The sequence below is a fragment of the Choloepus didactylus genome, chromosome 11, assembly GCF_015220235.1.
Source record: "Choloepus didactylus isolate mChoDid1 chromosome 11, mChoDid1.pri, whole genome shotgun sequence".
Taxonomy (NCBI): domain Eukaryota; kingdom Metazoa; phylum Chordata; class Mammalia; order Pilosa; family Megalonychidae; genus Choloepus; species Choloepus didactylus.
Window position 1 is genome coordinate 30,768,849 of NC_051317.1, and position 27,947 is coordinate 30,796,795.

The 27,947-nt window shown below is 40.8% G+C and overlaps 1 protein-coding gene and 1 pseudogene across 1 annotated transcript in view; both read left to right on the plus strand.

The window, feature by feature from the left end:
- SRD5A1 (steroid 5 alpha-reductase 1) overlaps nt 1-27,947 on the plus strand; it is a 50,884-nt gene that overhangs the window by 15,748 nt on the left and 7,189 nt on the right. The window contains exons 2-3 of the mRNA XM_037799480.1: nt 20,922-21,088; nt 24,200-24,301. Coding sequence (XP_037655408.1) covers nt 20,922-21,088; nt 24,200-24,301 — 269 coding nt within the window. The remainder of the gene's footprint in view (nt 1-20,921; nt 21,089-24,199; nt 24,302-27,947) is intronic.
- LOC119506434 lies at nt 613-1,948 on the plus strand (annotated as a pseudogene).

Below are 27,947 nucleotides of genomic sequence, written 5' to 3' on the forward strand. Positions count from 1 at the left end.
CATGTCTATGTAAATATGTTATATTCTACAATAAAAAAATTGAATCAGAAAAAAAAGAAAGGTGATGAATTCAGCAGTCAAAAGAGAATTTCCGGGAAACAGGAGGGAGAGGGTTGGGGCAATGGTGCAGCCAGGACGAGCCTCTGGAGACCCTTAGCGATAGGTACTAGAAAGTTATTCTGAATACTAGTTTGATGTTTGATTAGTCTCTCATTGACCTGTGGACTTTTGGAGGGTTACCCCATGTTACCCCATCACCTGAAGAGTCTGAGCAGAGAATGGACTTCACCGTGGTGAGAATCTGCAAAGGTGTTGCTGGAGCAGACACAGTACTAGTTGTGTGAGATGGCCTGGACATTATTCTTGTGCTCCTTACCCGTACTTCAGTAGTAGGCATTTTTCACTAAATTGGAGACCACCTTCTTTGTTTGAGACTAGAACTCAGTTTCAGTACTGGAACTGGAGACCTGACAACCTGAGCCAGACATCTTTGATTCATCTTTCTAGTTACATCATGAACTCTGAGGGAGATCAGCCTTCATCAAACCGAAAATACCAAGGGTACATGATGTCTTTGCAGAATATAAGTTATCACACATTTGTGGTTGCTGCATGCTAGGCACAATAAACCAACTTTGGGAATATATATGTAGCCATAATAAAGAAAAAGCGAAGATCCCAGGAGACAAAAATGTTGCACCCAGATGTGAAGATAGTGAGAATAAGTTTGACTTTTCAGTGATATCCTATGATATACTTTCACAAGATTTGTTGGAAGACAATTCACACCTCTATAGACACTGCCAGCAGTCACTATTACACTGGAGTTTTAGGTTCCCCAGTATTCTGAGAGAAATTAAACACTTTGATGCAGATGTACTTTGTTTGCAAGAAGTTCAAGAAGATCATTATGGAACAGAGATCAGGCCAAGTTTGGAATCGTTGGGTACAATGTTATCACTGTGCATACAAAATGTGGACAGGAGGAAAACCTGATGGCTGTGCCATTTGCTTCAAACATTCCAAATTTTCACTCTTATCGGTGAACCCAGTGGCATTTTACCACCCTGATATACCTCATTGGACAGAGACAATGTTGGCTTAGTGTTGCTCTTGCAGCCCAAGATTCCATGTGCTGCCTTTCCAGATATCTGTGTAGCTAACAGATATCTATTGTATAATCCAAGGTGAGGTGATATTAAGCTGACCCAGTTGGCAATGCTACCGGCAGAGATTTCCACTGTTGCCCGTCAGAAGGATGACAGCTTCTGCCCTATTGTTATGTGTGGTGACTTTAATTCTGTTCCTGGTTCTCCACTCTATAGTTTTATAGAGGAAGGGAAATTAAATTATGAAGGACTTGCCATAATCTGGCCAGGAACAGTCTTCCCGGGGACAAAGAATTTTGTCTATTCCAGTTTGGCCCCCAAACCTAGGTATCTCACAGAACTGTGTATATGAGGTACAGCAGGTACCAAAAATAGAAAAGACAGACAGTGATCTGACACAAACACAGCTGGATAAAACAGAGGTTGTAGTGACAGCTGACAAATTATCTTCAAATTTAAAGCACCATTTCAGCTTGTCATCTGTTTACTCACATTACTTTCCTGACACTGGAATTCCAGAAGTGACCACATGTCATTCCCGAAGTGCCATAACTTGGATTATATTTTCTACTCTGCAGAAAAGAAAGATGTTTCTGGGCAACCAGGAGCTGAAGTCACTTTGGTTGGTGGCTTGAAACTTCTAGCTTCTTACAGAACAAGACTTATGGTCTGTTAATGGACTTCCAATGAAAATAACTCTTCAGATCATCTGCCTTTGTTAGCTAAGTTCAGACTCGAGTTCTGACTCTTCTTTCATTACATACATAATTTCCTTTCCATCTTGTATTCTTTTTGAAAGAATGTAAAGTCATTAAGAGTTTGCATGTTGTTTATTTTTGCATTGTGGAATTTCTGAAGAGGTTATGTTAAGTGCTTGAATCAGCTATTGGGGAAAAAAGTTTACAACAAGTTTTCTTTTTTAATAGTGAAAAATATTTTCCTGACAAGAGACATCTAAATGCTCTTTATTGTAAAAGAGATGTAAATGGTTTGTATTGTAAACCTCAGTAAAACTGGCTATGATTTTTAAATATAGTGTATCTTCTTTGGTCCTCTTAGTAAAGAATTTCATGTTTTGGGCAAGTTTTATAGTGGATCCAAAGTATCTTTCACTCTTGCAAACCACAAGTAGTTTCCTTTCTAGAAGGCCTGATTTCACTGGTAGAACTCTATGTTTTTTGAGTCCTAATTAGTTCATCTCATTAAATTATTGGATTATTCACAAGTGTCCAACCAACCATTTTAGGGTGTTTTTGAAGGGGCTAGATACTGCTTTTTAAAACTGTACAAAATGCTTAATCCATCTTGTTACAAAATTCTGGAGGTATATGCCCTTGTTTCCCTGACAATCTTTTTCTTTTTTCTTTTCAGTTTCAAGAAAAGATCCCCGGGTTGGGGGAAGAGATTTTATTTTACTGAACCAGTTCTATGGAAATTTATTTTGTCAGGAAAATTGTCTTTGGAGCAAAGTGGCAGCTCTAAGATTATTTTTGTTATGCTTTCAGAAATGTGAGGAAGCCTGCAAAACTCTGCAGGGAGGTACCGACTTTGAGACCTACTCTTCTTAAGTAGTAATTTTAATGGTTGGTTTTAGTAGTTTTGTTTCTAAAATGTTATGCTTTGTTTTCTTTTATTGTAACGATGCACCATCATGAGAAAATGGTGCCAACTTTTTTATGAAGTGGTTAAGAGAAGGTCTCATAAATCCTGAAGTTGGCTTTATTATCAGTGTTTGAAACAAAAGTTTTAAAATATAAAAAGTGAAAAATCATTCTGTTTTACATATTGGTATCAAAGAATTATGTGCATCTTTATGAAGTAATCTGACATTAAACTCTAAAAGTTCTTTCAATGGGTTTTATTAATATAGAAAAGCAGAAGTTAGTTCATAATCTTGGATTTTAAAAGTTTTTGCACTAAGCATTTTATTATAATTATTTTTTAAAACTAAAATTAACCAGATGAAAACCCCAGAGAAGGCATGTCAGTTATAAGGATTTGTCTAGTAAAAATGTAAGAAGCAAGTACTTTTAAATGTTTAATTGTTCATTTTTTTTCAGTTTTTATTTATAGTATTAACTATAGTTCCAGGATTTTCTACATTTTCTAATAATGGTTTGTAAATATTATATGTCCTAATTAGCAGATACAGTAATCATCAAAGTAATAACAGATAGTATAATTATCCCTTTTTAATGTTGGGAAAATTAAATGGAAATTCATTTGATTAATCAAAAAAAAAAGAGAGAGAGAGAGAGAGAGAGTTTCCATCTCTACTTCAGCCAGCCATCCTCTCCTGGAGAATTCATTGAAAACCTTCATTGGAGTTGCCAGCTTGCAGCCTGCTGTACAGAATTTGGACTTGTGCACCCCACAGTTGCATGAGACAGCTTTATAAAATCTCATATTTACAGATATCTCCTGTTGGTTCTGTTTCTCTAGAGAACCCTGATAAATACAAAAAGGTAACCACTAAGAAAAAAAAAGATAAGAAGAAAAATGGTACATTACAAGATAGCAACTAATAACAAAAAAAAAAAAAAAAAAAAAGCAATAATGGAGTAATTGAGGAACAAAAGAACATACAAGAAAGACAAACCAAATAGCTAAATGGCAGAGGTAAATCCTTCCTTCTCAGCTAAAACCTTAAGTGTCCATAGATTAAACTCCCTTATTAAAAGGTGGGTTGGTAGCTTCGATGATAAAGCATGACCCATCTATATGCAGTCCAAAGAGACGTACTTTAGGTACAAAGACACAAAGAGGTGGAAAGTGAATGGATGGGAAAAGATAGTCCATGCAAATGGTAATCAAAAGAGAACTGGAGCAGCTACATTATTTTCAGACAAAATAGACTTTAAGTAAAAAAACAGATTACAAGAGATAAAGGAGGTATTATATATGGAAAAAGTTTCATCCAACAAGAAGACATGATGATGTTAAACACATATACACCTCACAACAGACTCCCAAAATATATAAAGCAAAAATTGACAGAATTGAAGGGAGAAATATAGTTCTACAATAATAGTTGGAGACTTCAATATACCATTTTCAATAGTTGATGAGACATCTAATCAGAAGATCAATAAGGAAATAGATGACCTGGATAACATCAATTAATTAACCAGTTAGTCCTAATGGACATATATGGAGCACTGCATACAGCAACAGCAGAATCCTCGTTCTCCTCAAGGACACACAGAACATTTCCCAGAACAGACCAAATGCTAGGCCACAAATAACCAAATCTTAATAAATTTTAAAATATTGAAATCATACAAATTGCCTTCTCAGACCACAATGGAATAAAGCCAGAAATCAATAACAGAAGGAATATTGGAAAATTTACAAATATGTGTAAACTAAACACACTATTAATCAGCCAGTGAGTCAAAGAAGAAATCACAAAGGAAATTAGGAAATGTCTTGGCACCAGTGAAAATGAAAACATGACATACCAAAACTTATGCAGCAAGGGTAGGGCTCAAAGGGAAATTTATAGCTCTAAATGCCTACATTAAAAAGAAGAAAGATTACAAGCCAATAACCTTACTTTACACCTCAAGAAATTAGAAAAAGAAGAGCTCATTAAACACAAAGTTAGTAGAAGGAAGGAAATAACAAAGATTAGAGCAGAGATGAATGAAGTAGAAGACAGAAAAACAATAGAATCACTGAAACCAAAAGTTGGTGTATTGAAAAGAGCAATAAAACCGACAAACTTATAGATAAACTGTCAAGAAAAACAGAATGCTCAAATAACTAAAATCAGAAATGAAAGTGGGGACATTACTACTGACCTTACAGAAATGAAAAAGGTTAAAAGAGGGTACTGTGAACAATTATATGCCAACAAATTAGAAAACCTGGATATAATGGACAAATTCTTAGAACATACAAATTACCTAATCTGGCACAAGAAGAAACAGAAATTCTCAAAAAACCTATAAGGAGTAAAGAGATTGAGTCAGTAAGTCAGAACTTTCCAACAAAGAAAAGTCCAGGACTGGATGGTTTCACTGATGAATTCTACCAAATATTTAAAGAAGATTTAACACCAGTTCTTCTGAAACTTTTCAAAAAATAGAAGAGAAGGGATTACTTCCTATTTCATTCTATGAGGCCAGAATTATCCTGATACCAAAGCCAGATAAAGGCAACACAAGAAAATAAAATCACAGACCAACATTGCTTATGAATACAGATGCTAAAATCCTCAGCAAAATACTGGCAAACCTAATCCAACAGAATGTTAAAAGGATTATATACCATGACCAAGTATGAATATTTCAAGAAATACAAGAATGTTGAACATAAGAAACTCAATCAATGTAGTATACCACATTAATAGAATGAAGGGAAAAAACACATGATCACCTCAATTGATGCAGAAAAGGCATATGACAAAATACAACATCCTTTCATGATAAAAACATTCAGAAAACTAGGACTAGAAGGAAACTTTATCAACATAATAAAGGGCCTATATGAAAAACTCACAGTAAATATCACTCAGTGGTGAAAGACTGAAAGATTTCCCCCTAAGAACAGGAACAAAACAAGGATGCCCATTGTAACTGCTGTTATCCTACATTGTACTGGAAGTTCTAACCAGAGCAATTATGGAAGAGAAAGAAATAAAAGGCATCCAAATTGAAAATGAAGAAGTCATATTTCCCCTATTTTCAGGTGACATGATCCTATATATAGAATATACCAAAGAATCTATAAGAAAGCTGCTGGAACTAATCAATTTAGGAAAGTTGCAGGATATAAGATAAGCACAAAGAGTCAGTTGGGTTTCTAAATACCAGTAACACTGAAAAGAAAATCCAGACAATTCCACTTACAAAAGCATCTAAAAGAATAAAATAGCTAGGAATAAATTTAACTGAGAAGGTAAAAGACCTGTACACTGAAAGCTACAAAACATTGCTGAAGGAAATTAAAATTCTAAATAAATTGAAAGACATCCTATGTTCACAGATTGGAAGACTTAATATTGTTAAGATGTTAGTACTGCCTAAAGTGATCTACAAATTCAATGCAACCCCTATCAGATTCCTGCAGCTTCTTCTTGCAGAAATGGTAAGGCTAATCCTCAAATTCTTATGGCATTTCAGGAGGCCCTGAATAGCCAAGAATTCTTGAAAAAAGAAGAATAAAATTGGAGGACTCGACTACCTGATTTCAAAACTTACTACAAAACTACAGTAATTAAAACGGTGTGGTTCTGGCATAAGGGTAGATACATGACCAATAGAATAGAACTGAAAGCCCAGAGATAAATTCTCACATCTGTGGGTAGTTGATTTTTTACAAGGGGGCCAAGTGAATCAACGGGGAAAGAATATTCTCTTCAATAAATGGTGCTGGGACAACTGGAAATCCAAATGCAAAAGAATGAATGTGGAGTTGGAAGAAGATGGCAGCATAGAGAGGAGTGGAAGCTAGCTAGTCCCCTTGGAAAAACTAATGAACAACCAGGAACAACTAGTAAATAATCTGGAATAACTGTGGGGGGACAAATGTGACCATCCACACATCATACACCAACCTGGATTAGTAGGAATGCCTGAGATGGCAGCATAAAACCTGTAAGTAAAAACTGGATCCAGGCCGGGAGCCATTCCCCACAGCAGCCCAAACACAAAGCCTCACTGTAATAGAGAGCAGCACACTCTGAACAAGCGAATATACATCAGCCCAGCTCCAACTGGGGCTTTAATTAACAAATGCTGACCACTCAATACAAGCTATGAATTCCCAAACAAGCAGACAGAGGCTTTTAGTGATGACTGACTGTATTAGTTAGGGTTCTTTAGGGAAACAAAATCAGTGAGAGATATCTATGAATATAAGATTTATGAAAGTGACTCACACAACTGTGGGTATGCACGAGTCCAAATTCCATAGGGCAGGCAGCAAACTGGCAACTCCAGTGAAGATGTTTGATGAACTCCTCAGGAAACGAACCAGCAAATTCAACAAACTCCTCAGGAAATGAACTGGGATCTTTGACGAACGTGTTTGATGAACTCCTCAGGAAATGAACTGGCAACTTTGACAAACTCCTCAGGAAATGCTTTGCTGGTCAGCCGAAGAAGAAGTGAAGGTCCTCTATCTGTCTCACTTAAAAGTCTTCCACTGATTGGATTAAATCCAGCCAACTGTATTCTCTCATAGTGGAAGACACACCCCTCATGGAATCATCAGTCACAGCTGCAGCCAATTGACTGATGATTTAAAAAACCAGCCTGTTGGTTTATTAACCAGCCACAAACATCCTCACAGCAATGTTAGGCCAGTGCTTGCTTGACCAGACAGCTGGGTACCATCACCTGGCCAAGTGGACACATGAACCTAACCATCACAGTCCACCCCTTGTCAACTTGGCAGTTATACACATCACCTAAAACCATACTTTATCTCTAAGTAGAGAATGATAACAGACATATATTTCACCTAACAATACTCTGCTGTGTAGTGTACAACTGGAAACAAACTAAATCTCTCCAGAATAGGGTGCAAGTTCTTGGGCAACATTAACTCTTAAAATTGATTTCCTTTAGCTTAAATACAGCAAAATGAACAGTACAGCTTATGTCATATGACAAAGGGATAAGACAGAGGAGAAAGCAAAGATATTTGCTTTACAGACAAATACAAACATAATCATAACAAATCAAGGAGGAAATATTCATGCCATCATAGTCCTCATTTCTGTAACTGGTCATGTGGTCGTAGTTAATATTTATCACTACCTTCTTCCACTACCCATTCCATGTTCCCTTTACCCTCAGCAAGCACTTCAGCTGGCCATGGTTCTTTGCCTGGTGGGGTGATCCAAACCTTCATTCCTGAACTTTCTTGGCTATTGGTAGTCCTGCCTGGATAGGGTTGTTGCAGTTTTCCATTGACTTCAATCACAGGGCATGGTAGTACTAAGAGATGCCCTAGGGGATCTCCTGTATTCCAGGAAATCTCTTCTTTACTTCCATTGTGTAGTTGCAGTGCTATTTCCCCTTGATAGTCAGGATCAATCACCCCAACCAGTACAGTAATCCCCTTCCTTGCCTGTTGATTCAGAGGCATAAGAAGCCCAGAGTGGCCAGGTGGCAGTCTTAACTTCCAGTTCAATGGGATTATTGTTGTGTTTCCTGGTGGAAGCACTCCCCCTTTTGGAACAAAGACTTGTAGACCAGAAGAGCTTAAACTTGCAGGGAAAGGAAGCAAAAATTTGCGTAGTGGATCACTAGGAGTGATAGTAAGTGGTGCTGCTCCTGTTTCCACCCCTTGATTCCTGGACCCATGAATCCTGGCTATGGGAGAAACAGGACCATTGAGTAGATGCTGATTCAGAGCATACACAGCCTCCTGGAGAACACTGCCCCAACCCTGCAAGGTATTGCCACCTAGTTGGCACCGCAATTGAGTCTATCAACCCAGCTGCCTCTGGATGATGGGGAACATGGTAAGACCACAGAATTCCATTAGCATACATCCATTGCCTCACTTCATTTGCTGTGAAGTGGGTTCCTTTGCCAGAAGCAATGGTGTGTGGAATACCATGACGTGGATAAGGCATTCTATAAGTGGATGGATGGTGGTTTTGGCAGAAGCATGTCATGCAGAGAAGGCAAACCCATATCCAGAGTATGTGTCTATTCTAGTAAGAACAAATCACTGCCCCTTCCATGATCGAGGTGGTCCAAAGTAATCAACCTGCCACCGGGTAGCTGGCTGATCACCTCAGGGAATGGTGCCATATCAGGGACTGAGTGTGGGTCTCTGCTGCTGGCAGATTGGGCACTCAGCAGTGGCTGTGGCCAGGTCAGCCTTGGTGAGTGGAAATCCATGTGGCTGAGCCCATGCATGACCTCTATCCCTACCACCATGACCACTTTGTTCCTGAGCCCACTGGGCAATGACAGGAGTTGCTGCGGAAAGAGGCTGATTGGTATCCACCAAACAAGTCATTTTATCCACTTGGTTATTAAAATCTTCTGCTGAAGTCACCCTCTGGTGAGCATTCCAATGAGACACAAATATCTTCATGTTTTTTGCCCACTCAGAAAGGTCTATCCACATACACCTTCCCCAGACTTCTTTGTCACCAATATTCCAATCACGTTCCTTCCAAGTCCCTGACCATCCAGCCAAACCATTAGCAAGAGCCCATGAATCGGTATACAAACACACCTCTGGCCAGTTCTGCTTCCAAGCAAATTGGACAACCAAGTGCACTGCTCAAAGTTCTGCCCACTGGGAGGATTTCCCCTCACCACTGTCCTTCAGGGATATCCCAGAAAGGGGCTGCAGTGCTGCAGCTGTCCGCTTTTGGGTGGTGCCTGTATATCATTCAGAACCATCTGTGACCAGTCCTGAGTTTTCTCTTCCTCAGTCAAATGATTGTAAGGAACTCCCCAAGATGCCATAGCTATGGGCTGGGAAAGAGAAGGTAAGGTGGAAGGAGTGGGGGCCATGGGCATTTGGGCCACTTCCTCATGTAATTTACTTGTACCCTGAGGGCCCGCTCAAGCTCTATCTCGTATATACCATTTCCATTTTATGATAGAGTGCTGCTGTGCACACCCAACTTTATGGCTTGGTGGGTCAGACAACAACAAGCTCATGATAGGTAACTCAGGTCTCATGGTAACTTGGTGGCACATGGTTAAGCATCCTGTCTCTGCTAAGGCCCAGTAGCAGGCCAACAGCTGTTTCTCAAATGGAGAGTAGTTATCTGCAGAGGATGGTAAAGCTTTACTCCAAAATCCTAAGGGCCTGCATTGTGATTCTCCTGTAGGAACCTCCAAAGGCTCCAAGCAGCACCTCTCTTTGCCACTGACACTTCCAGCACCATTGGGTCAGCTGGATCATAGGGTCCAAGCGGCAGAGCAGCTTGCACAGCAGCCTGGACCTGTTGCAGAGCCTCTTCTTGTTCTGGTCCCCACTCAAAACTAGAAGCTTTTCTGGTCACTCATTAAATGGGCTGGAGTAGCACACCTAAATGAGGAATATGTTGTCTCCAAAATCCAAAGAGGCCAACTAAGCATTGTACCTCTTTTTTGGTCATAGGAGGGGCCAGATGCAACAGCTTATCCTTCACCTTAGAAGGGATATCTCAATGGCCCCACACCACTGGACACCTAGAAATTTTACTGAGGTGGAAGGCCCCTGTATTTTTGTTGGATTTATTTCCCATCCTCTGCCACAAAAATACCTTACCAACAAATCTTGTTGCTCACTAGGTCCAATCAACATGATATCATCAATATAATGGACCAGCATGATGTCTTCTGGGAGGGAGAAATGATCAAGATCCCTGCAGACAATATTATGACATAGGGCTGGAGAGCTGATATAACCCTGAGGTAGCACAGTGAATGTAAACTGCTGGCCTTGCCAGCTGAATACAAACTGTTTCTGGTGGTCCTTACTAACAGCAATTGAGAAAAAAGCATTTGCCAGATCAATACCTGCATACCAGGTACCAGGGGATGTGTTGATTTGCTCAAGCAATAATACCACATCTGGAACAGCAGTTGCAATTAGAGTCACCACCTGATTAAGCTTATGATAATCCACTTACTTTCATCCTCCAAGACCCAGCTGTTTTCTGCACAGGCCAAATAGGAGAGTTGAATGGGGGCATGGTGGAAATCACCACCCCTGCATCCTTCAAGTCCTTAAGAGCAACATTAATCTCTGCAATCCCTCCAGGAATCCAGTATTGCTTCTGGTTCACTATTTTGCTAGGCAGGAGCAGTTCTAGTGGCTTCCACTTGGCCTTTCCCAGCATAATAGCCCTCACTCCCTGAGTCAGGGAACCAATGTGAGGATTCTGCCAGTTGCTGAGTATGTCTACTTCAATTATGCATGCTGGCACTGGGGAAATAACCACTGTGAGATGGACTTGAGCTAAAACTCCATCGCTCACCTGACTTCCATAAGCCCCAACTCTGACTGGTGGACCAGAGTGACGTTTTGGGTCTCTGGGAATTAATGTCACATCTGAACCAGTGTCTAATAATCCATGAAATATCTGATCATTTCCTTTTTCACGATGCACAGTTACCCTGGTAAAAGGACATAGGTCCCCCTGGGGAAGGCTGGGAGGAAGATTAATAGTATAAATTTTTGGCAGTGAAACAGAGTCCTTCCCCAAGGGTACCTGGCCTTCCCTTCATTCAAGGGGCTCTGGATCTGTAAACTGTCTCAAGTCTGAGAATTGATTAATGGGCCATGACTCTGTTTTTGTAATTCAAGGGAGACTTTTGTTCACTTGACCTAGAATTCTTCTGCCTATGTGGTTCAAACAAGAATTTAGTCAATTGCCCATCTATTTTACTAGCTGGTACTCCATGATCTAGCGAATGGCATAAGTCTCTGTAAATTATATTATTTTGATTGCTGCTTTGAGCCTGTTTTCCATTATGGTAGCCATGCCCACCTTGTCCATGGCAATTAACTGCAGCCATTTGGCTTCTGCCAACTCGGGACCCGATTATCCCCATTGTGTTTAAGGGTTCCAGCTCAGTGACAGCAGTTCCTACAGTAATATCTGACCTACAGAGAAGGGTGACTACAAAGCTCTTCAGGGATGATGGAGCTAGTCTCACAAATTTATTCCTCACAGTCCTGGTAAAAGATGTGCCCTCTGGACATTCCAGGGGTGTGTGAGCAGGTCTTCCATGATAAATACACTCTAACATTCCAATCTCTAAGCCTTTGAATCCCCTCCACATTATATCACGGCAGTTCTGGCATTTCAACTTCCAGTAATGCCAGCCACCTTTTGGGCCATGTTTCAGCCAACCACCCAAACAAACTGTTAACGCCCTTTCTAACCCCTTGAGCTACAACACTGCAGAATCTCTGCTTAGTGGACCCATATCAGTAAATTCAGCCTGATCCAACTTTATATTCCTTCCATCATTATCCCACACCCTTAATATCCATTCCCACACATATTCCCCTGGTTTCTGTCTGTATAAGTTGGAAAACTCATATAATTCTTTTGGAGTATAGCATACTTTCTCATGAGTCACACTTTGTACCTCACCCTTCTGGACCTTTTTGGACTTTATAAGTCTTGAAGCAAAGACTGGTGGTGGGGGTGGGTCATGAGAAGTTAGAATTCTCTCTCAAGCCATTTACCTCAGGACATTCTGTTGCATTTTCATCTCTTAAAACAGGATTAATCTCTCCAGACAGAGGAGTGAGGGCTGCTTCCTCAGGGGAGATGATTACAGGATTAGCAGGCACTGAAGGGTTAATCTCTTTAGGTGGAGGTTGGATGGCAGGCTCCTTAGGGAAGACTGGAGGTGGGGAAGCTGTTTCCTCAGGACAGCCCTCTGCAGGTAAATCTAACAATGACTCAGCAGAATCCAGGGTTCCAATGTCCTCATTGCCTTTATTATTATCAATCCATATGTCCCATACCAACTTTTGGGATCCCATTCTTTTCCAATCAGTGCCTTTACTTTAACAGCATACACCCTGAGAGGTTGAGATTTTAGTTTATGTTGTAAATCTGCTACTCACACAATGAGATTCTGCATCTGGTTTTCAGAAATCTCAAGTCGGCAGCCACAGGAAATAAGATTTTCTTTCAGGACACACATAGAAACTTTTACACCTGTCATAACAGCGTTCAAGTTTTAAATTTGAAGCCTTTAGCTCATTCCTTTTTCTTACACCTTTATCCATGTATCTAAGAGCAGCCAGCCAACATCATTGTACCTCTTATTTCTGCAAAACTCTGTGAAGGTGTCAAAAACACTGTCACCCAGAGCCTTGCTTCATACAAGAATATGATTAGGAGAAACAAACGGTGCTATTTTGCATATCTCGTTTGCCAACTCATGCCATGGACTGTCAGTGCCCTCTTGGTTATTGGAAATGGAGTCATTAGTGCCTTTGAATCTAATCAGAGTAGAAAGCAAATTGTAAAAGCCCATTTTAAGATTCTGTTTCTCAAGAACCACTCCCAGTAACAAGTTGTATTAGTTAGAGTTCTCTAGGGAAACAGAATCAATGAGAGATATCTATGAATATAAGATTTATAAAAGTGTCTCATGCAACTGTGGGTATGCACAAGTCCAAATTCCATAGGGCAGTCAGCAAACTGGCAACTCCAATGAAGACGTTCGATGAACTCCTCAGGAAACGAACTGGCAACTTCAATGAACTCCTCAGGAAATGCTTCGCTGGTCAGCTGAAGAAGACATGAATGTCCTCTATCTGTCTTGCTTAAAAGTCTTCAACTGATTGATTGGATTAAATCCAGCCAACTGCATTCTCTCATAGTGGAAGACATGCCCCCTGTTGAGTCATCATCACAGCTGCAGCCAATAGATTGATGATTTAATGAACCAGCCTGTTGTTTTATTAACCAGACACAAACATTCTCACTGCAATGGTTAGGCCAGTGTTTGCTTGACTAGACAGCTGGGTACCATCACCTGGCCAAGTTGACACATGAAGCTAACCATCATACTGACCTTGGAGAGCCGGAGGACCTCTCTGGGAGGGAGGGGGAACCCAGAGGACTGGGTGCTATCTCTGGCCAACGGGTGAAATTGAGGGTGGCCGTGGACTGGCCCTGAAGGGGGCTTTATATCCCTTTTTCAGCTCAGTGGAGAAAGCCTGAGCCATTTTCGTTTGCAGCTCTCTGAACCAGACAAGGGTGGAGATAGAGTCAAAGAGACTATTAGAATGCAAACTATATCTCCCTAGGGGGTGTATCTTCCCAAAGAGGAAGGAGGTGGTGCCAAGTTCTACTACCCGCCTTCCATTCAGAACCAGACCCCAGATCCTGGGGGGAAACAGCCACGGGTCACACCTCCTTACATCATTCTGGAGTGACATGCTGATAGGCGCCATCTGCTGGGCAGAAAAGCACAGTGGCTTGAGGCCTCACAGGGTGTGTAAATCTTCTAAGACACACCCTCAGGGAGACCTGATACTGAATATTGCCCCCTTCTGAGAGCTGAGCCTGTTCTGGTCTAGGAAAACCTGATTGGGGTAACCAAGGAAACCAGATGCCTAGACAACAGGAAACAACAACCTACACTAAGAAAAACAAAGTTATGACCCAGTCAGAGGAACAAACTTACACTTGAACTGAGATACAAGAATTGAGACAACTAATGCTAATGCTAAAAAAGTTTAGGGAAGATATGCCAAAAGAGACGAAGTGTATAATGAAAACACTGGGCATACTTAAGGTAGAAATAGAAAGTTCGAAGAAATAACTGGCAGAATCTATGGAAATGAAAGGCACAACACAAGAGATGAAAGACACAATGGAGACATACGACACAGATCTCAAGAGGTAGAAGAAAGCACTAAGGAATTGGAGAGCAAGACACCTGAAAGCCTACACACAAAAGAACAAATAGAGAAAAGAATGGAAAATATGAGCAATGTCTCCAGGAACTTAAGAACAAAATGAAATGCAGGAATGTATGTGTCATGTATTTCCCAGAAGGAGAAGAGAAGAGAAAAGAGGCAGAAGCAATAATAGAGGAAATAATAAATGAAAATTTCCCATCTCTTATTGTTCTAGTTTGCTAATGCTGCGGAATGCAAAACACCAGAGATGGATTGGCTTTTATAAAAAGGGGGTTTATTTGGCTACACAGCTACAGTCTTAAGGCCATAAAGTGTCCAAGGTAACACATCAGTAATCGGGTACCTTCACTGGAGGATGGCCAATGGCGTCCGGAAAACCCCTGTCAGCTGGGAAGGCACGTGGCTGGTGTCTGCTCCAAAGTTCTGGTTTCAAAATGGCTTTCTCCCAGGACGTTCCTCTCTAGCAAGCTTGCTCCTCTTCAAAACATCACTCACAGCTGCACTGAGTTCCTTCCATTATGTCAGCTCATTTATATGGCTCCACTGATCAACTTAAACCCACCCTGGATGGGTGGAGCAGCACCTCCATGGAAACCATCCAACCAGAGTCATCACCCACAGCTGGGTGGGGCGCATTCCAAAGAAACACTCAAAGAGTTACAATCTGATCAACCCTGATAACGTCTGCCCATACAAGATTACATCAAAGATAATGGCGTTTGGGGGACATAATATATTCAAACTGGCACACTTATGAAAGACATAAAATTACAGATTCAAGAAGCGCAGCGTACCTCAAACAGACTAGACAGTTAATAATCAGATTATCAAACATCAAAGATAGAGAATCCTGAAAGCAGCAAGAGAAAAGCAATCCATCACATACAAAGGAAGCTTGATAAGACTATGTGCGGATTTCTCAGTAGAAACCATGGAAGCAAGAAGGAAGTGGGGTGATATATTTAAGATACTGAAAGAGAAAAACCACCAACCAAGAATCCTATGTCCAGCAAAACTGTCCTTCAAATATGAGGGAGAACTTAAAATATTCTCAAACAGACAATGACAGAGTTTGTGAACAAGATACCTGCTCTACAGGAAACACTAAAGGAAGCACTACAGACAGAAAGGAAAAGACAAGAGTGAGAGGTTTGGAACACAATTTTGGGAGATAGTAGCACAGCAATGTATGTACACTAAACAAAGATGACTGTGAGTATGGTTGAAAGAGGAAGGTTAGGACCATGTGGAACACCAGAAGGAGAGAGGAAAGATAAAGACTGGGACTGTATAACTCAGTGAAACCTAGGGTGCTCAATGATTGTGATAAAAGGTACAAATATGTTTTTACATGAGGGAGAACAAATGAATGTCAACATTGCAAGGTGTTAAAAATAGGGTGGGACTGGGGGGAAAATACAATCAATGTAAACTAGAGACTAAAATTAACAGAAACATTGTAGTATCGTTCCTTTAATGTAATAAAGGCAATATATCAAAGCTAAATGCATATGGTGGTGGGGAGCATAGGGAAGGGGTATGGGACTCTTGGCACTGGCAGTGTTGTCTGACTCTTTATTCTACTTTGATTTAATGCTATCTTTCCTTTTGTCACTTCCTAGCTGTCATTTTTTTTCTCTCTTTCTTTTTTTTCTTTTGTCTCTCTAGCTTCTTTGACTCTTCTTCCTTCTTTGTGGAAGAAATGGAGATGACCTTATATAGATAGTGGTAATGGTGGTGAATACATAAAAACGTGACTGTACAGGGAACCATCGATTGTTTACTTAGGATGGAATGTATGGTGTGTGAACAAAACCTTAAAAAAATGGGTTGATGAAGAAAACTTGAGGGCACTATATTGAGTGAAATAAGTCAGACACATGAGGACAAATATTGCAGGGCCTCACTGATATGAACTAGTTATAATATGTAAACTCATAAGCATGAAATATAAGTTACCAGGATATAGAACCGGGCTAAAGAATGGGGAGTGGTTGCTTATTATGAGCAAAATGTTCAACTAGGGTGAACTTAAACATTTGGAAGTGGACAGAGGTGATGGTAGCTCATTGTGAGAATAACTGACAGTGCTGAATGGTGTGTGAATGTGGTGGAAAGGGTAAGCTCAGAGTCACGTATGTCCCAGAAGGAAAGTTGGAGGTTAAAAGCTGGGAATATATAAAACAGTGAATTTTGTGGTGGACAATGTCTGTGATTAACTGTACAAATATTAGAAATCTCTTTCATGAACTAGAGCAAATGTATAACATAATAACTAGAAGTTAATAATAGAGGGGCATATAGGAAAAAAATATACCTGTTGCAAACTATATACTACAGTTAGTAGTATTTTAACATTCTTTCATCAACAGTAACAAATGTACTATACCAATACTATGAATCAGTAATGGAGGGGGAGTGGTTAGGGGTGTGGGAGGCTTTGAAGTTCCTTTTTTTGTCTTTATTTTCTGGAGTAATGAAAATGTTCTAAAAATTGCAAAAAAAAATTGTGGTGATGGATGCACAGCTGTATGATGGTGCCATGGGCAATTGATTGTTTGTACACTTTGGATCTTTGGATAATTATATGCTTTGTGAACAATTGCATTTTTTTAAAAAAAGCACACACAACCAAAAAAGAATGAATGTGGACCCCTACCTCTCACCATATACAAAAATTCATTCAAAATGGATCCATGATCTAAATATAACAACTAATATATAAAACTCTTACAAAACAAAATATAGGGAAATATCTTCAGGACCTTGTAGTAGGCAATGGGTTTTTAGATTTTACCCCAAAAGCACACACAACAAAAGAAAAAAAAAAGATAAAATGGGTTTCATCAAAATTAAAAACTTGTGTGCATCAAAGGACGTTATCAAGAAAGTGATTAAAACCTACAGAATAGGAGAAAATATTTAGAAACCATATATATGATAAGAGTTTTCTATCCAGAATATATAAATAACACTTACAACTCAACAACAAGATGACAACCCAAATTTAAGGATTTGAATAGACAGTTCTCCAAATGAGATATCCAAATGGCCCATAAGTCTGTGAAAAGATGCTCAACTTTATTACCATTAAAAAATGCAAATTAAAACTAAAATGAGAAGCCACTTCATGCCCACTAGGATGGATATTATTTAATAAAAACAGAAAATAAGTGCTGGTGAGGTTGCATAGCAATAGGAAACATTGTACATTGTTGGTGGGATTGTAAAATGCTGCAGCCACTGTCAAAAACAGTTTGGTGGTTCCTTTTTAAGTATATTACTCAGCAATCCCACTTTTAGGTGTTTGTCCTGTTCTGGTTTGCTAATGCTGCTGGAATGCAAAACACCAGAAACGGATCGGCTTTTCTAAAGGGGGTTTATTTGGTTACACGGTTACAGTCTTAAGGCCATAAAGTGTCCAAGGTAAGACATCAACAATAGGGTACCTTCACTGGAGGATGGCCAGTGCCATCCGGAAAACCTTTGTTAGCTGGGAAGGCACGTGGCTGGCTTCTGCTCTGGAGTTCTGGTTTCAATATAGCTTTCTCCCAGGACATTCCCCTCTAGGCCACAGCTCCTCTTCAAAATGTCACTCTCAGTTGCTCTTGGGGTATTTGTCCTCTCTTAGCTTCCTGGAGCAAGAGTCTGCTTTCAACGGCCGTCTTCAAGCTGTCTCTCATCTGCAGCTACTCTCTCATCTTCTGTGCATTCTTCAAAGTGTCCCTCTTGGCTGTAGCTCCTCTTCAAAATGTCACTGTCAGCTGCACTGAGATCCTTCTGTTTGTCAGCTCGTTTATATGGCTCTAGTGATTTAATTTAGACCCACCCTGAATGGGTGGGGTAACAACTCCATGGAAATTATTGAATCAGAGTCATCACCCACAGTTGGGTGGGGCGCATCTCCACAGAAACACTCAAAAATTACAATCTAATCAACACTGATACATCTGCCCACACAAGATTACATTAAAGATAACGGCTGTGGGGGACATTTCATTCAAACCGGCACATGCCCCAAAGAATTAAAAGCCCACACAAGATTACATCAAAGATAATGGTTTTGGGGGACATAATACATTCAAACTGGCACACGCCCCAGAGAATTAAAAGCAGGGTACACCACTGTTCATTGCAGCATCACAATAACCAAAAAGTGGAATCAACCCAAGTGTCCATCAACACGTAAATGGATAAACAAATTTTGGTGTGTCGCACAATGGAATATTATTCAGCCATAAAAAAGAGTGGTGTACTGATACATGCTACAACATGGATGAACCTCGAAGACATCATGTTGAGTGAAATAAGCCAGACACAAAAGGACATATATTGTATGATTTCTCATGTGAAATAATTAGAATAAGCCAATTTATAAAGACAGAAAACAGAATAGTGGTTACCTGCAGTGGGGGAGGGGAGGATGGGTAGTTATTGCTTAATGAGTATGAGTTTTAGTTTGGGATGAAAGTTGTCTGGAAATTGATAGTTGTGAAACTTACAGTATTGTCAATGTGCTTAATGTAAAAATATCCACTTAGAATGGGTATAATTATGTTATATATAAAAATATGTAGTGATTTAGTACAAGTTTTGTAATATAAGTCTGATGAGAAAAATGGAATTCTTTTTTGGAATGCAGTTCACTTAATTGGGGTTCAGTATTAGTGTTCCCTGTTATCAAAACCTATTGCAAATGTTCATCCCTTAGTGCTCCTTTGTAATAAGATTTTATGCATTTTATCTTTGAAAATATCTTTTCACAAAGACAGATGCTGCCAGATACTGATAGAAGTATATGGTTTTAAGCATACTCATCACTTGAAAGTCATCTATGGAATTCTCTTAGATTCTTCTCTTGATATTTGCCTTTTATCATGCCAAAACATTGTTGATTAATGTCTTCCCATTGAAGGTTAGGTGGCAACTGTACAGTGACACAATTAAGTGGATTTTAAAATTCAGAAATCAGGGTCCATAAAACACTGCTAGAACGGTATGTTGAGGTTGGAAATTAAATCCTCTGCAAATTTATGTCAGAATGGAGATCTCACTTTTGCTTTCTCTTAAACAGCAAGAAAAATATATAGAGCAGTTTGATATTATTTGATTAAACAACCATAGTTGTTGAAATAACTTTCCCACAGTAAAGGCTTGCTTGTAAGAGTTTTGCCTTGAAATTTTAGCCTGAATCCGTTAAAAACCATCACCAAGTCTGTGGCAGTAGCTAATTTCCAAAGCCAGTTAGAATTCATCAATAATGGTTAAGGACAGCCCTCATTCAGAGAGGTTTCTGCCTCTAAGCTGCAGTAAAACTTGACTAAGCCATCAGATTGCTGTGTGGTAGGGCAAGTCAGGGATATCCAGCTTATTTCTGGCAGGAAATCACAGACCTGATGTCGGTCAGGTCCACAAGAGGGAATGGACTTCACCATCGACACGACTTGTTCAATCACATGATAGATTTTCTCTAGAGTTACCTGCTGGCACAGGGATAGTCCTTAAACACTACATTTTTATGAACTTCGTGTGATTCGTAATTTGTCCTGTTTTTCTGCTCCACTTTATTTTTACCATCACCCATTGTAATGCAAGTTAGCAAATTCCACCCTGGGTTGTACTGAGATAGTGTTTTCTCAACTTTTTTGAAAGTACTTTCCCTGTATTTGTTCCGTGCAGACTATTAAGAGGCCTATTCTGCCTCCCTTCAGAGTGGGACGTGATTCCCTGAATGAACCAACACCGAGCAGCACCTGGAACCTGGCAGACCCCCCACCCCCCACTTCTGCCTTGTGTTGTAACTGACCAGCGTCCTCCAGTCCTCAAACAACTGTTCTAGCCCGAAGGCTAATCGCCTTAAACAAGTTTAGGTTCCCAGGACCCCTTTCTTTGGCTCAATTAACTCGCCACTGGGCAGCAGTGCTCCTTACAAGGCTAGAAATGAAACACCTGGTTACTCCTGTTGGTTACAGTCTCCTTTCCGTTTTTTTTTGCGTGAAGAAATTCTGTGATGAGCTTCTGTCTTAAATTTTCTGCTTTTTCTGTCTGTTGCTTCCCTGTGAGCTGGGAATAGCATGATGAGTGCCATCACTGGCAGTGTCGCCACCCATTGTCTGTCTTAGCTGTAGTGTCATCGCACACTGATTCGATAACTGCATCATCCACACTCCACTGTGCCTCGACAGCATGACAGCTCAAGTCCATTTTTCTCTCATCGTTCAGACATGATGGGTAGGTCCTGATATTAAAGCAGAATGTCACGGTACGGTGACACGCATGGCACTGGGAAAGCACTGTCGAATTACAGCTGCCTAGCTGCAATTTGTCTGGCACTGAGCAGCAATGCATTGTGAGATTAAAAACCCGAGACCTTTAAAATAGAACTGCAGAAGTGATAGTCTTTGTTTTTTTTTTTTTTAATTTGTTTCTCTTTCTCACTTTCTCAAGGTCCTTGATTTTCCCATTTCTGATTCGAGGGGGAAAACCAATGCCACTCTACTCGTGGACTTTGGCATTCGTATTCTGTGCCTTTAATGGCTACCTGCAAGGCAGGTACCTGAGCCAGTATGCGGTGTACGATGAGGACTGGGTCACCGATCCCCGGTTCCTGACAGGTGAGTGTCTTTGGCACTGGCTTCACTTGCTCTAACAGCTCTGTAGCTTTTATTCTCCTGTTCAGTATGCTGCACTGGGAAACCCAAACTCACTGCGAGAACAAGGAGTCTGCAATGCTCAGTGAGCTGGCTACGGGATGGTGCCCGCTGGGGTCCCCGGGCGAGCTGGAGGGAGTCCTCATCCCGGTGCATCACAGGACTGGGCAGTTGGCACAGGTGCCAAGCGCTCAGCCAGGCCGGGCACCCACACAGCCAATGCATGCTCATGGCGTGCACCTAAAAATAGCAGCAGGCTAGAGCAGAATGAGCAGTGGACAAAGATTGAGGAGATTTGGGGATTAATTGGCCATGTAATCTGAGACAATCATTAAACCTTCAGTAGTTTCTTCTGTAATGTGAGAAAAAGTTGCACTGGATTATCTTCCAACAGTGCAATTAGACTTTTATGATCATGGAATAACTTTCAACTTTTAGGTTTGTGAAGTCCTTGAATTATTTTTATTTTTATTAATCAAAATAAATTAAGGTACATTTTCAAGTTCTAATTATGGCCTTATAAATTCTGAGCAAAATGAAAATGAAACATTTAATCTGCAAGGGCATTAAAAATACATGATCTTGGAGCCCTTATGTATGAAATTTTTTCTGTATTTGTTTCTTTTCTCCTTTAGCACTTAGAAATTAGAGTACATTCAGATGTGGCTTTTGCCCACGGATGTGTATGAAAATTCTGAAATTGGTCCATCAAATTATCAAACTACCCTGTAGCTCTTTACCCTAAGCCACATAAAGTAACTTTCCATTTCGTTTCCCTTTTCCCTATGTGTATCAATTTATAGCAGTAGGAAAAAAACTAACATTCAAATAGGACTTCATTGTTAACAAAGCACTTTCACTTTTCTTGGTCATATTTTTTTCCTGTGAATTAAATTTCATTCCAAGGGTGGTGCCCTTATCACACTAGAAAATGGTTATAAAGAGAAAAAGATTTCATTTGTAAAATGAGGCTTAGATGAGAAAGTTTAAGATCCTTTTCTAGTTCCATAAATTGGTGCAGCCACAAAATGCTAGACTAAATTAGGTTGTTTGTACAGGACCCAAATATCTTCTCAATTTATCTGCTTCTGGACTACTTATCTTTCAACCCAACTATCAGAAGGAGAAAGCAAACGCTCTGGCCCTCTGCCGAGACTTGGACACGCAAAATTTATGCGTCAGCCCTCTGAGGCAGAAATTATGCCCTTTTCAAATGAGAAATGAAAGGTCAGAAAAGTTAAACAGCTTGCCCCAGGTCTAATCCTAACAAGTAGCAGATACGCGGTTTAAGCTACTTCACCATGCCGATTCCCCAAAAGTAGGCAACCAAGAATAAGGGGAGGGAGGATTTTTCTTTTAAACCAAAAGATGTAAGTTTTCAGTGTTTATTTGAGATTCTCATAGGAATCACTTCTAAAATGAATTGTTTGGATACTTTTGATGAACACCAACAACGAAAAGTCCTTTTGGTCTGTGGATTTAAATGCCATTTAAAATTGCTCTATGGATAAATCTCATCACCTAAAAATGAGATGCCTTTGAAAGCTGGCCTAAAATTTAAGACATCAATAAATTGTATAAAAGCAATTAAACAGAATGATTTGAAAATGAAAATATTTCATTAAAGATATACAAAATTGGGAAACAAACTAGGTCACATTTTTTGTATTGTAGTTCATTCACAGAATTTATAGTTCCTGTGAAGAGACATCATTAAGTTATGCAATCAATTAATTACATTTATGGTAGATACTATAAAAAGTTAAGCAAACAACAATAATAAAATTCTTACAAAACATTTTCAAAAATGGTAAAACTGTTTCATCTAAAACATTTTTTACAAAGATTTTAAGGTCCCTGAAAATGGAATTGAATGTTTAGGTTAGATGAGCACAAATACTAGTTTTTCTTAACAATTTAAACAATAAGAGAACTGTCTCCTAAAAGTGAAATAAAGTAAGCATGAAATGCTTACTTTATATTCTTTTTGGAAACTTAAATTAGAAATCAAATCACCTAGGGATGGCATCTTGAAATCCAGGAGAGGTAGCTAATCAACTAGAAATGTACAGGCCAAAGAAGTAGTTTGTAAGACACTGCAAGATTTGGCCTGACCTGCTTAGAAAAGAAAGCCACTTACCGTGGTGAAATGAAGGCAGAACTTAATAAGAACCAGAAGGCTTCAAATGTCTTCATTCTAAATGTGAACATTGTTTTAATGTCCCTGGGATAAGTGATCAATTGTTACCCCAAATCTTCATTTCTTGCATATTGAGTTGAATTCCGCCATAAAACCCCATCTAACTTACACACTTGTTCTGAGTTCTCCGAACAAAGAAATTAGCCTCTCGTCAACTGGAGTTACTCATTTCGTAGTACGTGTGTACACTATCTGCGCACTGTTGCCTTTCCTCATGGGAATTAACTACGTCTCACCTGTGGAGATGTGCGAGCCTGGGAGAGACGGTAAGTCCGGGGTGCCGTGGACATCTGGGAGTAGCTGAGTGGTGACAGTTGGCGCTGCTCGTCCCCAGGAGCACTGGCACAGGCGTTAGCGGGAAGGAGGAAGTAGCACCGAAGGGGCTCCCAGGAGCCACAAGCCCTGGGGGTCTCGGCACAGCAGGAGGACGGAGCACGTGCTAGTATCCAGCCATCCTCACCTGAAAAGGGCAGGCTGTGGTCGTACTCGCCTCATCAACCAAGTTTTGTGAGGAGTAAGCGAGCTAAGCCAATCCTGTGGCTGACTCGCAGGCGGCAACACATTTTCCTAGAAAGAAGCCTGTGCCAAAGTCCTAAATCATATGCATATATTATGGCCATCAAGTCACAATGGATTCGATACTTTGTTAGTATTGTTAGAAAAGCAAATCCCTCCCAACCGTGCTTATAATCTGTCTTTCTAAATGAAGGACCGGATTTATTATTGTGGTTTTTACTACCAGTTATGACTGATATGTTGTACTAGTGATTATCATATGAAGGTTTACACTGCTACTGTTCAATTTGACGTGGGTGCTTAAATTTTGTAGTTGTAGCTCATGAACCAGAATAGTCTTGCATTTTTTTTCCCTCAAGGTTTCATCTTGTGGTTAACGGGCATGCTGATAAACATCCATTCGGACCACATCCTAAGGAATCTCAGAAAACCGGGTGAAACTGGATACAAAATACCAAGGGGTACGTCCTGGAAATGGAGAATTCATTCTAAAATTGCGTTGCATGTTGGCTTGCTGTTTTAGTTTTACCAGATTTACTAAATAAAAATATAGTTATTTATTAGCTGCGACTTTTCAATGCGAGGCACAGTTTATAGATGTCATTGCTTATTAGTATTTTACCTGAATAGCAAAAGAGCCCACTCTGGCTAACTGAATGGTTATTAAGCAAAACGCCACTCCAATTATATCTGCATTTGGGAGGAAAATGTGAGGAAGAATTTAAGGTTTGCAAGGAGTGTCTGAGACTTCTGTTTGGACAGTATAATGTATTAGATACCTTGATTGATGCTACTTCCAAAAAAAATTTTTAATGTTGGATGACATATTTTTAAAGTCTCCTTAAACTGTACCACTGTACCTCCAAGAGAAGAAGTAATCGTGAGAGGCCAGAATCTAACAAATGCTAGAATCCAGCGGCTTACTGTGAGTATCCATGACCGCCAGCTGACCCTCATGCTGCTCTGAGCCCAAATTCACCTGGATGGTCAGAAAAACCTCAAGCCACAGATAGGTTCCGTGTGGCCCTGCGGTAGCCATGTGCTCACACACCTGGCCAACGCAAGCCCAGATCCCCTGCCTGCAGTGAAGGCCTCCAAAAACCCCACAGATCAAGTTCCAAGGAATAAGAGCACACACTCAAACATTACAGAACCCACAGGGAATTACGACGTCATGTGAACAAGAATAACACTGTAATTAAACCTGAAAGATTTCAGATGTTAGGATGAGTAAAAACAGATGATTAAAGCAAGGGCTTAAGCTGTTTAATAAAAGAGGACTGAAATTATGAGTAAAGGAGTGAAATACTGTGGAAAGGTCTAAGCAGCTACAAAGTAAAACAGAGCTTCTAAAAATGAAAAATATGGTGGGTAAATCTAAAAATTGAATGGAGCTGGTAAACCCATGGCATCATTTATCTTGAAATCCTCCCACTTAGGTTCCTGAAAACTGTACAGGAATAACAACAAAAGCAAACAAATGAACAAAAAGCCTGCAAATCCTAGATTACTTAAACTATGGCTCAGAAAACACAAAATGAGCAGAACCAACCGCTGGGAGTTACAACAGTACAATCGATGTGGTGGGGGGAGAAGACAAAATTTGACGGAGTCCCAGGCTGGCTGCTGATGACCCACCGGGCCCCCGTGAGCTGAGGGAGCTTGGCGTGTTGTCAGAGGGACCCCCTGTGGAGGGGGGCATTGCCAGTGTGAGCGCACGCTTGGCAGCGGAGAGGGAGCTGGCCAGTGGCCCCCTCGCTCCGTGACCCAGCAGCCTGGGTGGTGGACAGTGTGATGGGAAACACCAGCAGGTGCCCAGCCCAGAGGGAAGGGCCTGCACCCAGGAGAGACTGTTCGAGCCAGACGGGGGAGGGACGGCACGAGACTGGGGAAGGCAGAATGAAAAGATGCAGGACATGCCAGGTCCCCAAAGTGGCCAATTAGATAAAACACCCCTTCTAAAAGAGAGGGTGTCCCCACAGAAGGCAGGCTCCCTGGGGGAGAGGGCCCCCAGCGCCGGGTTGGGAGCCGAGGGGCAGAGGGGACTGTGTAGAGACGAGCCCATCCTCGGTGGGCAGCGGAGGACGGCGCTGTCATGGGGCTGACATGCCGCAAACATTCTCTGGCAATTTCACCCTTTCCCTCGGTTTCCTGTTGTAAATGGCAGGTCCGCACTGTAAGCCAACGTGCTCACACATGAACATCAAAATTGGCGTAATGACATTGATACAAACATGCAATAGGATAAAAAAAAAAACGAAAGCAGCAAGGCTTGTCTGTAGGCAAACAGCAAGTTTCACAGAGCAGAGGAGCAATGTCATCTAAATTCCAACACAGATTTAAAAAATTGAATGAAGCAATTGCGGTATCAGTGCCCACCCACTAGGTAAATAACAAGGGGGGAAGAGCCTGTCGTCCACAAACTTAGCTTCTTACTTGCTGCAGGTAAGGAAACAGCCCCGCCACCCAGACCCTCCGCCCCCCACCCGGCCTCCTAGTGGTTGCCCAAGCTGGGAAGCTTCAGTCACTTGGTTGACCAAATTGGACTTAGTTGGCTGCGGGCCTGACCCTGGTGGTCCCTGGCTGATGGGCCCCAACCACAGCTTGGAAGACAGACCCAGCAGAAACATGGAACCTTAGATGGGCATCCCAGACAGACGCCGGCCAGTGGTGAAGTGAGCTGGTAACTCGGGACTTAGACAAGCACTAATTTCTGAAATTATTTATTTTTAATCATTAAACTAAAATGTGCACAAGGGTGGGGAGATACCACAGAAAGCCCCACCAAAGGATAGAAACATGAAAGCAAAGAAAAAACATGACAAGAGACTTTTTTTTACAAAGCGGTTACTGCAAAGACAGGGAAGAGGATCTGTTATATACATTGAAGACATTGCACACATATTGTGTCACTGTACACATATCGTGTCATTGTCTATATACGGAAGCCAATGAAGAAGAGGTCCAAAGCAATGCAAGAGAACAAATATTTTGAACATTAATTCAAGAAAAATTTGGGGAAATAAAATAAGACTCAAATCTCCCTTTTGAGAATGCAAATATCAGGGAAAATAGATGCACAAATATAATGATCATCACAAAGTATCCTTTATGTGGCAAGTGGGTCCTAAGGGAAAGTTCCTCAGACTTCTTGATGACAGCACTCTGTGCCAAAGACAACAAAGGACACCTGTAAGGTGCGATGCACAAGGATTTGCAAGCCAGCCCCGTAGCCCCTCGCCTATGAAAGTGACAGCTCAGCGTCCTGTACTTGGGGGTCTGTTTTGCGACCAGCCAACTCACCCAGCTCTCTTGGTCTCAGAGAGCTTTTTCAGCTGACATTGTCACATTTCCTAGTACACAGTTGTGTCATCTACACTCAGTGACTTTTCTGTCTGTCAGATAGACTTCCCAGAACTCTTAGTAAAGTTGACATTCACTGCTCGGGTCACAGGAATGAAATTACAAAACACATGCCCGTGAAGACAAGGATAGATGTGCAGGTAAGGCGTCCTGATGGTTAGGACACAAAGGGTAAATCAGGGGACAGAATCTGTGCTGCAATCTCTAATAAACACACTGTGTTGTTTTGCAATGTAGTGTTCTTAAGTGATAGAAACAGGGACATCTTCTAGCAAATGTGCATCTTCAGGCTTTTCTCTCTAATTACATGCTCACTAGCCCACCTGTGTGAAGTGAGTCACCCAAACTATGTGCTCTCCAATCTTGGAAGCTTAAGGGCAAGTTCATTGATTGGGGTGCATACAAAAAAAAGGCATCATTTGCCCAACTCTCCGTTCCCAACCCTGGCCTGAGACTGTCTGCACTTGGGGTGAATGTGACATTGGCAAGAGGCAGTTCCTGGCTCCTTCCACATCTGAAGAACTTCGGACTTCAGATCTAACTTCAGATCTAACCAGCATTGGAAGGCGAGGGCCTGTTCCCAGGTGGCAAATGGATACACGTGAGATGGTGTGATACAAGTGTGTATACAATTGAGGCAGTTAGAGAGGCAGGTAAGTAAGAAAGTAAAACTGATCTGAAATCCTACCGCTGAGAAGTAACACCACTTTAAATGCTTTGGTGAACATTCTGGCAGACACGTCT